The sequence below is a fragment of the Alligator sinensis genome, unplaced genomic scaffold (assembly GCF_000455745.1).
Source record: "Alligator sinensis unplaced genomic scaffold, ASM45574v1 scaffold680_1, whole genome shotgun sequence".
Lineage (NCBI taxonomy): Eukaryota > Metazoa > Chordata > Crocodylia > Alligatoridae > Alligator > Alligator sinensis.
Window position 1 is genome coordinate 305,325 of NW_005842508.1, and position 14,748 is coordinate 320,072.

Here is a 14,748-nt window from a genome sequence, read left to right on the forward strand (position 1 = left end):
TCCCCAGTGTTTCAGCTTCCCACCCTTTTCTGGTTTTGCAGCTCCCTCCCACCACCCCCCAAGTGATTTTGCATGTTTTCCCAGTCATGGAGACCAACCTTAAATTTGTTGTTTCAATAAAAATTGCAAAATCACAAGTTCGGTAGTCTGTATATATAAGATACCAGTTATCACTCTTTGGGGAGAACTTTCATATTAGGAGAGGGAATTGAGGGGTTTAAATATAATTTGGAAGAACTGAAAACTGTCTCATCAGTTTTCCACTTTTTTCCCTTCTCTTTCAGGTCAAAAAAGTTTTTTAGCTTTATAGAAGGTTGTTTAGTGAAAAACTACATGCAGAGGCCTTCTACAGAACAGCTTTTAAAACATCCTTTTATACGTGATCAGCCAAATGAAAGGCAAGTCCGAATCCAGCTGAAGGACCATATAGACAGGACCAGAAAGAAGAGAGGAGAGAAAGGTATGCAGACCTTTAAAACTTAGTTTGTTTTTTAGATGTTTAATAAAAAGTAATCAGTTAGTATTCTTGCAAATAGAAGAAAAAAGGACCTTGTTTTTTATAATTGAACTTCCACATTGAAAGATTCCTTTCAACTTTTTGTATTGCCTTTTCCACATAGTTTTAATTGTAAGAATCTGTCATAGTTTCACTCACTACAGTATTACCTACATAACTTAAATATCACACTATCTACAAGGATATTTGGGATTGTGTACCCTCTCATATTTGTTTTTCTATACATTAATTCCTGGAGTTATGCTATAATTGGAATTTATGTCAAGTAAAGATGCTGAACTATTTGGATATAGACAGATATAGCAGCTGTATTGCTATCAAAGGACACTGATACAAGCTGTTAGGATACAACTGTCACTGTCTGCATAATTCTGTAGAGAGACGCATGTACCAAAACCACTTCAGCTTCAACTGCTTCATCCAGGGTCACAACAGGAATGTACGTTTGTCCATACCCTTTTTCTTTGGGTACTTGAACAGGAGGTGTTAAAATTTTTGTTAGGCTGTGAAGAAATACAACTTCAAAACATTTAAAAGGGAAGGGGGACTTGTTTGTGGACCATACATCAGCTCTTGTGATAACTGCTGTCTATCTAAACCTATGACTGTATAAGTGGAGTTAAATTTGAAGAAGACAGGTTTACCATTACAACAATTTAGCACCAAACGTAATGGTATAGGAGCAGACAGGCGTAACTGTTATTGTAGTATTATATTTATATACTTGTGTTACTGTTACCTCTGTGTCTGCCCTGAATAATTTCTGATGTTTAGAATCAGACAAGGAATTTGGTATCATCAAAGGTACTTCATTAAAAGTTAGTGGGCAGGAGCATATCCTGCTTTAGGGACAAAGGAAGCCATGTTTTCTGCTGCCACTGTCTCTAGCTATGTAGCAGTTCGACAGTTTGCTCCACAATCAGAATTTTATTATTCTGGTACCAGTACAGCAGGTGGATGACTGTGTTGATGCTAGACCAATGGTAGGAGCCTATAGATAAAACTAATGGTGTTTCCTTGGGTGTCTAGCCTGAGGTCATAAATTAATAGTTCCAACGGGCTTTATGTAAACCTGGTTGACTTCAAGCTATTCTGAATGGGATCATGGAGGGCACCTGAGTAGAATCTAAATACCATATTTTCCTAGAATACATAACATCATCTGACCCCAGCACTTTTCCCTGCCTAGGCAGGGGGTTAGACTCGATGATCTGTTGAGGTGCCTTCCGACCCTAGCATCTGTGAATCCTGGAATGTAACACCACCACCTTTTTTAAAGCTGGAATGAAATAAAAATGATCTTTACTTATAGTAACTGAGTAGCAGCTAAGGAGCAGAGCCTGCTTGTTCTGTTTCCTGTGAGTGGTGTTCAGATTTTACCTTCATGTTTGCCTTTAGTGACATACTGTTATTACTGTATTGCTGGCAAACAGAGCACACTTTAATTTCCAGCAGCAGGGGGGTATGCAAAAAAATATGGTATTTGAAAGTAGTTAAAAAAAAAAAAATGTAATAGCTACCTAGAATGTTATTTTCTCTCTTACTTGCCAGATGAGACAGAGTATGAATATAGTGGAAGTGAGGAAGAAGAGGAGGAAGTGCCTGAACAAGAAGGAGAGCCGAGGTAACAAATGCTGGTGGGAGACCATTAAGCAGTCTAGACCAATAAATTTTAAACCTGCATTGCTAAATCCTATTGAATCCTTAAATAGATTATTCAGCATGCATATTAGTGTCACATGGACTGTGAAAGATTTCAAAGTTTACTCAGATTTCTCAAGATTACGAAGCTTTCCATCCTGGCTACTGTAAACACTGACATTTCTTGGAACTACTTGGGTATGGGAGATTCACAGTGAACATGCTTGGGTCTAATTAAAGAAGCAAGTGGAGCTCTCCTAAATCAGCTATCTCACAAATGTTTAAAGAAAACCCGTGGGATTCTGGCTTGGGAACCAGAGTTGGTTCTTATTTTCTCTGACCTGATTTTACACCTTCCAGGGAAAGTGCATATTTGATATGCATCCAGTGTCTTGGTTGTGAAAGAAATTAGATTAATAAAAGATGTAATTAGGTTAAACTTTAATGTCCATGCTTCAGGCTAGGTATACAATGGCCCATCAGGCTTTATGGTATGGGCGACTTCACTTTCTCCTTTTTGCAGCTCCATTGTCAACGTGCCTGGAGAATCAACCCTCCGACGTGATTTCCTGAGGCTGCAGCAGGAAAACAAGGAGCGGTCCGAGGCCCTTCGGAGACAGCAGCTGCTCCAGGAACAGCAACTCCGAGAGCAAGAGGAATACAAGAGGCAGCTGCTGGCAGAGAGACAGAAACGCATAGAGCAGCAGAAAGAGCAAAGGAGGCGGCTGGAAGAGGTAGCAATAGAAGAGTTCTTAAGAGTTTTTCTGCCCCAGTTGTTAAGAAATATTCCTAGTCGACCCAACATTTCATGCAAGAGAAATACATAGTTGTTAGCCAGTGCATCTATAAAAAGAGGAGCATTTAGAAAGGCTCTTAAATCCAGATTTGTCCCCTCAGTAAATATAAGGTGTTTCACTTCCAAGTGCTGAATACCCAGGAGTTTCCATAGGAAACTGCTGATGCCTAGACCCATTGTCTGGTCTCTTGAATGGTGATACATGTCTGCCGATTTTGTTGTCTCCATTTAGAAGAACGGGTAATAGGTTTGGACTTTGAGTAGCTATAAAGAAGGGAAGACTTTTTAATTATTCATTCTTAGTTTACTTGAAACAGACTGAGGTTACTTTTAGAAATTTTTGTGGGGCACACAGAAGTTCTTAGATTTATCATAAACACCTGTGTTTATACATTAATACATCATATGGGGAAAGCTGTTTTTGATGGTGTGTTCTTATGTAGCATAACATTTGTATCGAGAACACATAATTTCTACTATACATATCAAAAATAATATTACCAATTGTCCTGGATACATTTTTCCCCATACCTTTCACATGAAGTTCTTTCGTAAGCCCCTCCTACAGGTAGACTCTTGCCCACCTACATTTTAAGGATAAACTGAATAACTGTTTATATATTGCTTGGTAGTTTTCATTCAAAAGCTTTTGTGAAAGCAGCCTGTCTCATTTGAATCCATCTTTATTTTGGTGTTTCTAAAAAATCTTTTAAAAGTGCCCAAGATGTTCAGTGAAAAAAAAATAAAAATAAACAAATGGGTCATATCTTAAAAGTGGAAAGGTTTCAAAACAATTTTGCAGGCCAAAACTGGATATGGGAGTTAAAGTGAAACCAGTCATCTGGCTCTGCAGGAAGTGCAGGATCAAATTCCAGTTGTCCTCACATGACCCTTGTTTGATTTGTTGTTTCAAGTGCTCACCCAGCCTAGTTTTTTCCAAGCATTTTAATGAAGACATAACACTGAAACCAGGACTATCACAGCTCCATCACATTGCAGCATAAGTTTTCAAGATTCACATTATGTTTTTACACTAGTAATAATGTAACAGAATTCAGAAGATCTTCACAGGATGCAGTCTTTTAAGTCATTCCCAAATATGGGAGTGAATATAGTACTTACGTTAGGTGAACTCAACCACACATGAAGCAGGAAGGGGGGGTAGGCAAGTTCTTTCTCCTCTACCCCTCTCAAATTGCCAAGATAAACTTGGTTGCTATTCCAGGTGTTGGCTTGTAGCAGTACCCACAGAAGTGAGTGGAAGCTAGCAAACTGCCTAGCCCCCATAGAAGTTTGCTTTTAATATACAAGAAAAATAATTTTCTTCGAGTACCTTGGAATGTTGTCGGTTCAAATGGCCTACATCAATTAATCTGTACAGTTTTTTTTTTTTTTTTTTTTTTTAACCCTAAATTTATTTGAATAGGAAAGTAAAACTAGTGCAAATATCAGAAATTAGATGGTGTGTGTTCTCTGTAAAGTTTAAATGCAGGGACTTTTTGGTGCATTGGAGGGTGTGTGCAAAGGTGCAAAACTTGGGGGTAAAGCAAGGGGGAGAAGTCCTCCGAATCTTCTGCTTCCAAAACCACTCTTCGATTTATAAACCTGTAATATTACATATTTTTATACATAAGAATGTTAACTTAATCACTTTCATGCTGTATTTTAGACACAAGTGGCAATTAGTTGCCTGTCTTTGCCCATCCTTCACTCCCATCTTTAGATTTTTGCAACATATGCATGTTGGGTATTGGGGTTTTTTTCAATATTTATAGAATCACATCTGTTTTCTTTTGCTTAGTAATAGTCTTTCTCTTTTCAAAAAACATAACAGACAATGTTGAGTCAATTTGAGCTGCAAACCTAACTCCTGACTATTTTAGCAGCTGCCTGACTGTGCATAACGTGAGTTGATATATTAGCAAATGCAGTTGCACAGCAGACCATGAAGAGCTGAAGAAAAAGGAAAACTGCTACATCTGTCTAGTCTTACAGATGTGTCTTTATGGAATTGACTACAAAAGCAGTTTTGTAGGGAGGAAAAAGCATCATTCAAAGGGAATTTAAAAAAAAGTCCCCCCACTAAAAAAGCTTAAAACCATTGGATGGCTCTCTTGAGGTTTGTTGTTTGAATCTTGTATTGGAAAAAAAATTCACCTGAGTGACTCCAGGAAAACGTGAACCAAGACAAATTCATTAAAAGGGGTGGGGGGGAGAAAAATGCTTAGATAGCATCAATAGTTTGCATAACCTGAAGGAAGCCAAAACATTGAAATGCTAACAGTTTGTCCTTAACTCACCCCAAGTTTGGAGGAAACATGTAAATAATAAAGAGCTTGGCAAAGTGGGTTTAGGCTACCATCAGCCCATGAGTCGCAGGATTCTTCCCAGCTTTTAGAACTTTAATTAAATATGAGTTTCTGGGGTGCTTGGTTAAGGTGATGCAATTGTGCCTTTTTGGTGTTTCTATTTGATGTTCTGCTGCAAAAAGGAAAATTTTATGCACTAGGCAGTGTTGCCAACATTTTTTTTTTTTTTATAATTAAAAATGAGGGCTTGTTCTTACAATGCTGGCATGGATCCTAGACAGTTTTGACTGAGACTGCTGCAAGAATGGTGTTAGGACGTGTGCCAAAAGTGTACTTTCAGCAATATTAGAAGGACAATTGCTTTTTAAAAGGCATATAGGTGACTACAAAAAGCATTGTTGCAGGGACCTTTATAATTTGTGTGTTACTTAAAAGGAGGAAATTATATGTTGCTAAAGTGTAGAAAATGATCTGAGCAGTCTTAGGTTTTTGGTTAGTGTAAAGCTTGTTTGTGGAAAGATCAGTCATATGACATTTAAGATATTTAGATGGTTAAAAATAAATTTGAGCTACATCTATGATATTTAAGTGTCTGAATTTGAGCTTTTCTGCTCAGCAAAATGGAAACAACGATGCTGAGGGTAAAGGGAATGAAAAAACACCTGAATTAATGCTTTACAGAAGCGCTGCAGAATCCAAATTGGTTGTGATGGAGATTGAGTCCTATTCTATCCACATTCCCTCAATTCAGAGGGATCCAACATGGTTTTGGCTCTGGCTACTGGAACTTAAGATGGGCACGCTTTTGGTGGAATGGATCACTGTGGCCAAGGGCTTTGTTTTATAAAAGCCAAAAGTAGATCATTTGCATCCAGTTTCTGCTTTGTTTAAATTTGATATGCAGCTTGGGTTAGCATTAAGTGGTTCCACTTCTTGTTGATGTCTAGGATAGACTGACTAGGAGTATGTTCTTCTCTTTTTTTATTTACCACCTCCTCCTTGATATACTTGGTACCTAGTACAAGAAATCGCTCTGTGTATACATTAACCTTCACGTGGCTTTAAAATGGAGCTACAGAATTCAAGTGATTTTTTTATCTCATTAGTGGTTCCTTGTGTGAACAAGGTACTGTTTGTGTTTTTATATACAAACTATCAGTCTGCATGTGTAGCTGTATTGCCCCCTTCTGGCAAATTGTGTCAAACTGCATGGTTTTAGAGGTTAGCCATATCAAATAACGTATGATTATGAGACCTGAATTAGTATATATTATAGTAGTGTAAGAGTGATGAAGCCATGAAGGTCCTGAAATTGTGCGAGGGGCAAAGATTTCTTAGGGTGATATCTTTTAATGGACCTACTAATATAGTTGGGATAAAGTTAGATAAACTTGCATGCAAGGCATTCTTCCTCAGGCCTAATATATCCTTGCCAATTTATTATAGGTGATATTAAAAGGATAGACCATATACATTATTTCACACAAGATTTCCTTTTTTTGGAATGAACAGATTTTGTTAGACTTCTGTGTCTGAGGCAGTCAGGAATCTGGCAGCTCTGTTGCTACTCCACCTGTACATCTTAAATTTCCTTTAGAGTTTCCTCCCTCACCTTCTGTTTAACAGCAAGTGGTCTGAAAATAATCTGTTCATTTCATGTACAGAATCAGGAAAGTTGGTACTAGAATACTGTATCTCTTATCTAGTTAAAGACATTTGGAAAGTTCAATCTTTAGTCTCAATGCAACATTTCATTCTGTCTCGCTAACTCCAGTATCTGCAGGAACAATGCATTTTGTATATTTTTGTGATGTGTAGTTAGAGTTTATATGCATGCTTTTTAAATCAAGGGTGAACCTACATAAGCAGCATTTACTTTCTTTTTTTTAAACTTAGTCCAAAAAAATGTTACCATCTGTTTTGGTTTTTTTCCGGGCCCAAGCTGAATGCTCCTGTGATCATATCTTTACTGAATGCTTGTTCATTGTATACAAAACTAGACAGCAAGGTGAATATCTTTAAAAAAAGCAGAAATGTATAGTGATAATCAGTTGAAGAGTTCTTCTAAAGCTGGGGAACCTCTACCTCTAGTTTTGTCATTATTCATGGAAGAAACATTTCCTCAGTCCTACTTTATTTTTACCATAATGGGCCTCTGTCGTTGAAAGTACTCTGTTTATTTAATGTTTACTGCCTCATCTACTTTGGTACTGGATTTATGACGCAGATACTTTGTTCTGGGCAGACCCAAACCCTCAGACCGACCACAAACACCTCCATTTGATAAAAGGCAAATTGTATTGATATAAAGTGATAGCAGATAAGAATAATGCAAACAATTCTATTTCTACCAGTCCTAAGGCTATCGCAGAAGGGAGGTACGTCTAGCCAGTATGCAAGCTTCACTCCTGAGGGTCTTCCTTGAATGTCAGATGTCAGCAGCTTGGAGGTCAAAGGCCAAGGGCCCTTCCCCTCCCCACTGCCAGTGGCATGGGTGAGATGGGCTGGTGGTATGCCCTCTGTCCATGGTGGCCTTGGGTTCCCCTCTCGATGACCTTTTGCTGTTTTAAAAGTCCTTTCTTTTGTATTCTTTCTGTGCTCTGATGATTTTTCGTCTCTGAGCAGCATTGATAGGTTTCCCTATGGTCATCATACTGTTCATGTTCTGACCTGTCAGCATATTTCTTTGTTCCAACAAACCCATCATATGCACACATCTTAATCTGGTTATTTACTGGTTTCCTAATTTGGTCTGTTTACCAAAACCAGAAATTTCAAGGGCTCTGCAGATGGCCACTGTGACCTAGCACCAATGCTGCAGAGTTCCTTACCTCTGTTTGGGTACACTGTTCATGTTATGGAACACTGTGGTACATGTCTTCAGTTTCCCAGCCGGTCTGCTGGCTTCAGACACAGTGGGCCTTGAAGGAAACTGTCAGATACAGGACTTTGGAAACCTATTAACCCTAGCTGTTCCCCTGGACAGTTGTTTTAATTCAACATCTACTCTACCTACAAGCCAATTTCTAAAAACAACCTCTAAATATTATATTCTTATATTCTAGCCATCATCTTAGGTTTTAAAGCCCATGTTCAGAGGAAGGGAAACCGGTCAAAATGGGTAAACATACTTTGTCCCTCTTGCTTGGAATTTTTTTTTGTAAGCAGTACTAAGGCCAAATGCCTGCCATTGCATTCATTGATGCAAGTTAGCTAAAGTGATTGCTGACAGAATGGTAGGACTGATGTTGAAAAGCTCCACCTCGTTATGTACTTTGGCATGTGGACAGTGTGACAGTTACATTTCTTCAGATGTTTGGTTTAAGTACAGACTGATGGCAGAGGGTTTTGTCCCTTGTTTCTGTCTGTGAGTGGTAAACATGAAATGTTCAAGACAATTTTCTTTAAAATCTGGTCTCTTAAAATTTAATTCTGTTCTTGTTACTTCATGATGTGGAAAATTGGCAAGCTTCCTACAGTCAATTCTCAACTCTTATCAAGATCAGCTATTTATAATTATTACTGTCAATGTTTGCCTCCCTTCAAGAAATGATAAATTCATTTAATCAGAATGACCTGAACTGTGTCAGTCTACCAAGAAATGAAGATAATAAAAGTCATAGACCAGCATAATGTCCTCTAATGGTGGTAGACAGAGTGCTGCTGTGGTCTAAGAAGTGTCTGAACTGACACTTAACCAGTTGGTTGCATGCTCTTGCTTCCATCCTCAAGGCAGCAGAATTGTTCTACTTCACATCTTAATTTTCTTAAACTAAGAACTTGTCAGACTTGATTAGGTACCCAAATTCATTAACTTAAATATATACATCTGTGTCAAACAAATTCTATATTCAGAAACAAAAGAACCTATTTAATCCTTTTAAAGTGGTTAAAAAAAGATAGCAAAACCTTACATATTCTACAGTGTTCCTGGGCTGCCTGGAAGCACTTAACTTTTTTTGTACCTATGCTTATCAAAGAGAAGTTGAAACAAGGAAGAAGTTTGGTAGAACTACCTATTTAGAAGGAATGCAAAAACATGGAGGCTGTTTTTGGAGACTTTTAGAACACCTGTAGAAGGGCAGAGCAAAATTTTATGTTAAGTGAGGCTGGTGGAGTAGGAAGGTGGCTTTGAGCCCTAGGAAACTCTAAAGAAAAGCCAGAATACTGCCAGTTGAAGTGGCGTGGGTGGATATGAGCAGTGATCTCTGGGAGGTCAATGTAGTTTCCAGAGTTCTGCTACTGGAGTACTGAAAAACATGGAGCAGGAGTTGGCAACCCCCCCCCCCGGCATGTATGCTAGAGCATGGCCCACACGGCCACCCGGCATGTATGCTAGAGCATGGCACACAAGGCCATTTTATTTGGCACACCACAGCTGGCCCAGGCTGGGCAGCTGCCACCAGCCCTGAAGCCCAGGCTGTTTGCAGCGGTCAGACTCCATGGCTGGCAGCAGCTGCCCAGAGCCTGAGCCGGCTGCAAACAGCTGCATCAGGCTCTGGAGCCCCGGGCAGGCTCCGTGGTGGCGGTAGCTGCACGTGTACCTCGGGGCAGATGGCAGGAGAGAGGCCTGAGGCAGTGCAAACCCAGCTTATCCCCCACCACCAACCTGGAGGTGCACATGCAGCCACCACCACAAACGTGAATTGGGCCCCTCCCAGCTTCACTGCGGTCTGTCCCTGGCTCTTCAGGTTGGGGTGTTTTTAGCACTCCAGCCAAAAATGTTGTCAATCCCTGGCATACAATATTTCCAAGCCTTAAACCACGAGTCACTTTTTTCTTCAGCTTGCTTCTACACACCGTGGGCAGCTCTTGGTTCCAAGAGGAAATTAATTCTGATACGTTTTCATTTTCTTTGCGGTCAGCAGTCAAGCTACCAATGTAGCTAGCAAAGAAAGCATTGAGTGTAGGAGAGGAAGGAGACCAGTTCAGCCTGTACTGTTTCAGTTTGCAAACCTATAAAGAGAGCACTGAAAAATATGGTCCCCTGAACTCTAAATCTTTTGACTCCTGGTTCCTCTTGGTTCTTGACTGGAGCATACTGTATATAGCTACTTCAGATACATTATAAAAATTGAGATTGTGTTGTAGTCATTGTTAAAAAGAACAGTCAATGCATTTAGCTGTTTGGCTGCTTGAACTGACCCTGGATTTGGGTAGGTGGGGCTTGGGATTTTTGTGGTAGGCATGTTTACCGGCTATTTCTCCTAAAAGCATGAGCACTGTTAAGCAACTCCTGATGTTTGAATTGTCCTTCAATTTCAGTGATACCACTCTGTCAGAGTAAAAGGGTCAGTTTGCACTTCTCAGAGCTGTTTTGTGCCAGGTTGTTTTTCCGATTCAGACAGATATTAGCTCTACAGTTTGTCTTGTATTTGGAAAACTTAATTATCCAACCATAGAAGTTGATCTCCATCATTTTTAGTTTTCAGAGATTTAAATATAGGTGCCCTCAGTCTTCTGTAGAAAAGTCAGGGGTACTCATCCTAGTTAGCCTTAATTCTATGTTGTTTTAGGGCAGTGACTTAAAGTGCATCTTCTTTTCAGCATCCGGTGGTTGCATTAGTGATCTTAAATGGGCATCTAGAATATTAACCAAAAAGTTGCTTGTAAAATAGTCTGATACTTGTTGTTGTTTGAATTATAGGTAGCACAGGTAAGGGCTACTCCCTGCCATTTCCTTTTGGCAAAATGTGGATGTTGTGGAAGGCTAGTGATGACTAATTGCATGTTACTGCCTGGTTTCATGCCACCTTCAGAGCTAACTGACTTTCAGATTTACATCCCAGTTGGGGGCAGCAGTGAACCCCCTAGAATGCAAGAAAACATTATATATGGGCATGTGTAGACAAAACAGGGACCTTAAAAGCGGTGGGTTTTAAAAAACACCACTTCAGTTTAGGGATGATTAAACCCCTGTGTCGTGCACACACCCCGTTGATCTACGTGCCTGTCTAGTGGGGAAGGGAGGGCGTGCTGCTGGCAGGCAGAGTGGTCCTTGGGCTGCGGGGGTGGGGCTGGTGCTTCACTCTGTAGCAGTGGCAGCCCCCCCTCCCAGGCAGCACCCACCCACAGGCACCTGGCTTGGGCGGGAAGGAAGCACCAGACCCCTGCACAGCTCAGGCAGGCAGGCAGGCTCCGGGGAGGGGGGGAATCAGGCTCACCACTTTTCTTGGGCTGCTGTCAGTTTGCCTGCAGGGCTTCCTGCAGAGCTGTGGAGCTGCACTGAGCTCGGTGCTGCGCTCTGTGGCTGTAGGGGCAGCAAACTAAGGAGTTTGTTTGCTGCACCCCAAGTCGTTTAAGGTGCATTACACTGCTGAATTTCCTACAGTGGCTGGAATTAATGCGCAATATGCCGCCGAGGCGTGCAAACACTGACACTATTAAAGTGGTGCAAAAGCCTTTAGCCCACTTTAAAGTGTTGTGTGCACTCGCCTCTCGTTTCGTTTACACACGGCCGTGAGATTGTGAATAAGTGCAAGAGAATCGCTTCCCCTTCCCCTCCCCACCCCCAAATCCTTGCCTCTAATGTTTAGAATATTAGAAAATCCTTGCCGCTAATGATGCTCACCTCTAATGTTTAGAATATTTTAATTTTACTTTAACTAAGGAACACCACTGTCTTACAACTTCTTGTTTCTAAGACTGTGGAAAATAGTCCTGGAACCCAAGGACCATGTAGTCTAACTCCCTGCATAAGATAGATTTATTCTCTTTGATTGACTCTGGCCAAGTGTTTGTCTAACTTGCCCTTAAACTGCTAGTGATGGCGATTCCACAGCCTCTTGACAATCTGTTTCAGTGTGTAATTGTACTCACAGTTAGAAAGTTACTCCTGTTACCTAATCTCAGGCTCTTGTGAACAGAATGAAAGTGGTTTGTCAATCAAATCCCTCTTCAAGTTTGTTTTTCTCTAGACTAAATAATTCTAATTCTGCCATTTTTATCTTGTGGTTTGGTTGCTGGAATCTTTTAACACTTGATTTGATCAGACCCTAAGGTGCACCCCTCCACCCCCAATAAAGATCAACTGCAGCTTTCTCTTTGGTAATAATGATGGAGTTTTTTTTCTTTCTGTAGCAACAAAGAAGAGAACGGGAAGCTCGAAGGCAACAGGAGCGTGAGCAGAGACGGAGAGAACAGGAGGAGAAAAGACGGCTAGAGGAAATGGAAAGGAGACGTAAGGAAGAAGAGGAGAGGAGGAGAGCAGAGGAGGAAAAGAGGAGAGTAGAGAGAGAGCAGGTGAGCCTCTGATGTAGCATAAAGCTCACAAGTTTGTTTTTTCTGTATTAAATTGGAGTTAGATTAAAAAACACAAACAAACACAGTTCCATTAGAGAGCCCACCTGGCCTCTTCAACAAGTGCATGAAAGGAAAATTTGAAGTCTTATGGCAAGTTCAAGTGGTCTTCATTTGGCTTGGAAAAATGAGTTCTTAAACATGTGCATCAAATAGATCTAAACTCAGATAGTGCTAGGGCTTACATAAAACTGACGTAAGGTAGCAACATCTGAGTCAGTACAGAAAATTGGTTTTTGATCCATATTGCTGGAACAGTAGTTTTTGGCAGGATCAGCTCCTGTCAGGAAGATCTCTGAGAGAATCTGCCTTATTGGATGTGATTATTTTGGCACTCCTTGGATAAGTTGCATCAGAGGGTTTGTCAAAATTGAACAGGTTGTTTGAAATAAACTCAATACTATATTATTTTGAATTGCACAGTAACTTTCTTTAGCTGGAAAGAATTCACCTACAATTACATGTGCCAATTAAGAATTTAAGAATATCTTAAGTACTGTAAATGTGCTCTTTAAATATTTTAAGTAGATAAGTCTTTCAAATTGTGAGATGCTCAGCAGTGGTACTTATGCATGAACTCTGCATGCTTAAAAATCCTTTATAAAACTTTAATCACGGTAATAATTACTATGTATATAGTAGCTAGCAAGTGAGGTAAAGATTAATTCCAAATGAAGAGCCCAGTACTCTTCCAATAGAAGATATCAGTTGTGAAATTTCCATTAACTTAAGGAAAAGCAGGATTGAGTCTGGAAATATCTCAGACTACCACTGTGAAACTGACGTGGCCCCTCGGTTTTTTTCTTACCCCGGCAAATCTTTTTGTGTAGGTTTATGCTAAGCTAGTGTCCATCATCCGTTTATCATTAAACTTTATTCTATAGCTCCCATCACTGTATCACTAATTACTTTATGCATACACTTTCAGTGTGTGCGCGCGCGCGTGTGTGTAAATGTGTGGATGTGGTATTTGTGTGAGCATGCATATGTTATATGCTTTCATTAATTGCATGATAGGATGTTATCAGCTTGGACATGGTGCTTCATAGTTAGCTGTTATAGGGGGGCCAGATGAAGCAGTGGGTAAATATATTAGCTTTTGACCTCTTGAGATACAGGTGTATGTGGCTAGATCACCAGAGACAGTTTGGTCTAATATCTGTTTCGTGGTAGATGTCTGTTTGTGTCATAACCATTGCATAGTTCAGCAGATGTGGAAGTGTCTGTTCAGGATAGGCTTATGATTATGGTAGCAGTGGAGATTGTAGGTTAGGTTTGAACTGCACTTGGCAGAGCCCCCCTGTGGGGTAGCTTGCACAAGGTCTGCCTGCACTAAGCCTGGATGTCTAGCTGTTGCTAACAGTTCATCACACCAGCACAACAAACTAATTTTTAATAAACTTGCATGTAATTTGTGTTGGCTGTGTTGAGTAAGGTTTGCTGTATTTTAACCTTCAAAACTTCTAAATGCATTTGCTTCTTTTTTCAAACCATTTCCAAACTACATAAGCAGTCAGTGACTCAGTCCTTGAAAATCACTGTTGTCCAAACTGGGATACATCAGCCAACGTGGACGTTTAGATGACAGGGTTTTCCAAACTACTTTCTAAGCACTGATCAATCACTAAGTTAATTTATCACCTAAAGATGACTGGAAAAATAGCTTATGGTGCTCCACTCAGGTGGTTCTGATGCATTCCTTGTGAATAAATTTATTGCTGGGTAATTTCTATGTGACAGGAGTATATCAGGCGACAGCTAGAAGAGGAGCAGCGGCACTTGGAAATTCTTCAGCAGCAGCTGCTCCAGGAGCAGGCCATGTTACTGGTAACGCACCGTATCTGTTTTGTTCAGTAGCTATAGGATTAATTTATCCTGGCCAGTTCAGTAGCGATAGGATTCGTTTATCCTGGCCAGTTCTAGGCTTCCCATAGTTGGGCACAGCTGCACTAACAGTATGAACAATGGAGCTTGATTAAAAAGCCATTTATGCTAGTATAGCGGGTTGATAGGCATATATGAGAAGTACTGTATGGTCTCACTGCTTCCTGTGCAGTAAGAGGAGGAAGATTTATGTTAAAGTTGAACGTTTTGGTTTGGTGCTTGATTTTTGGAACAGACCTCAGCATTCAGTGAAGAACTAGAGTGCTTACGTTGCATATCAAAAGCACGTGCTTTATAAATCA

At 40.2% G+C, this 14,748-nt stretch overlaps 1 protein-coding gene across 13 annotated transcripts in view; it reads left to right on the forward strand.

The window, feature by feature from the left end:
- The window catches only part of MAP4K4 (mitogen-activated protein kinase kinase kinase kinase 4), a 201,303-nt gene that overhangs the window by 148,706 nt on the left and 37,849 nt on the right, over window positions 1-14,748 (forward strand). For 12 of the 13 annotated variants that reach the window (XR_003095857.1, XM_014523594.1, XM_025213172.1 and 9 more), the window contains 5 exons: window positions 285-460; window positions 2,069-2,141; window positions 2,682-2,892; window positions 12,344-12,505; window positions 14,303-14,389. Coding sequence is in view for 12 of the 13 variants with exons in the window: in XM_014523594.1 (XP_014379080.1) it covers window positions 285-460; window positions 2,069-2,141; window positions 2,682-2,892; window positions 12,344-12,505; window positions 14,303-14,389 (709 nt within the window). In the remaining variant the exon portion in view is untranslated. The remainder of the gene's footprint in view (window positions 1-284; window positions 461-2,068; window positions 2,142-2,681; window positions 2,893-12,343; window positions 12,506-14,302; window positions 14,390-14,748) is intronic. The other variant, XM_014523596.1, reaches the window with a different exon arrangement.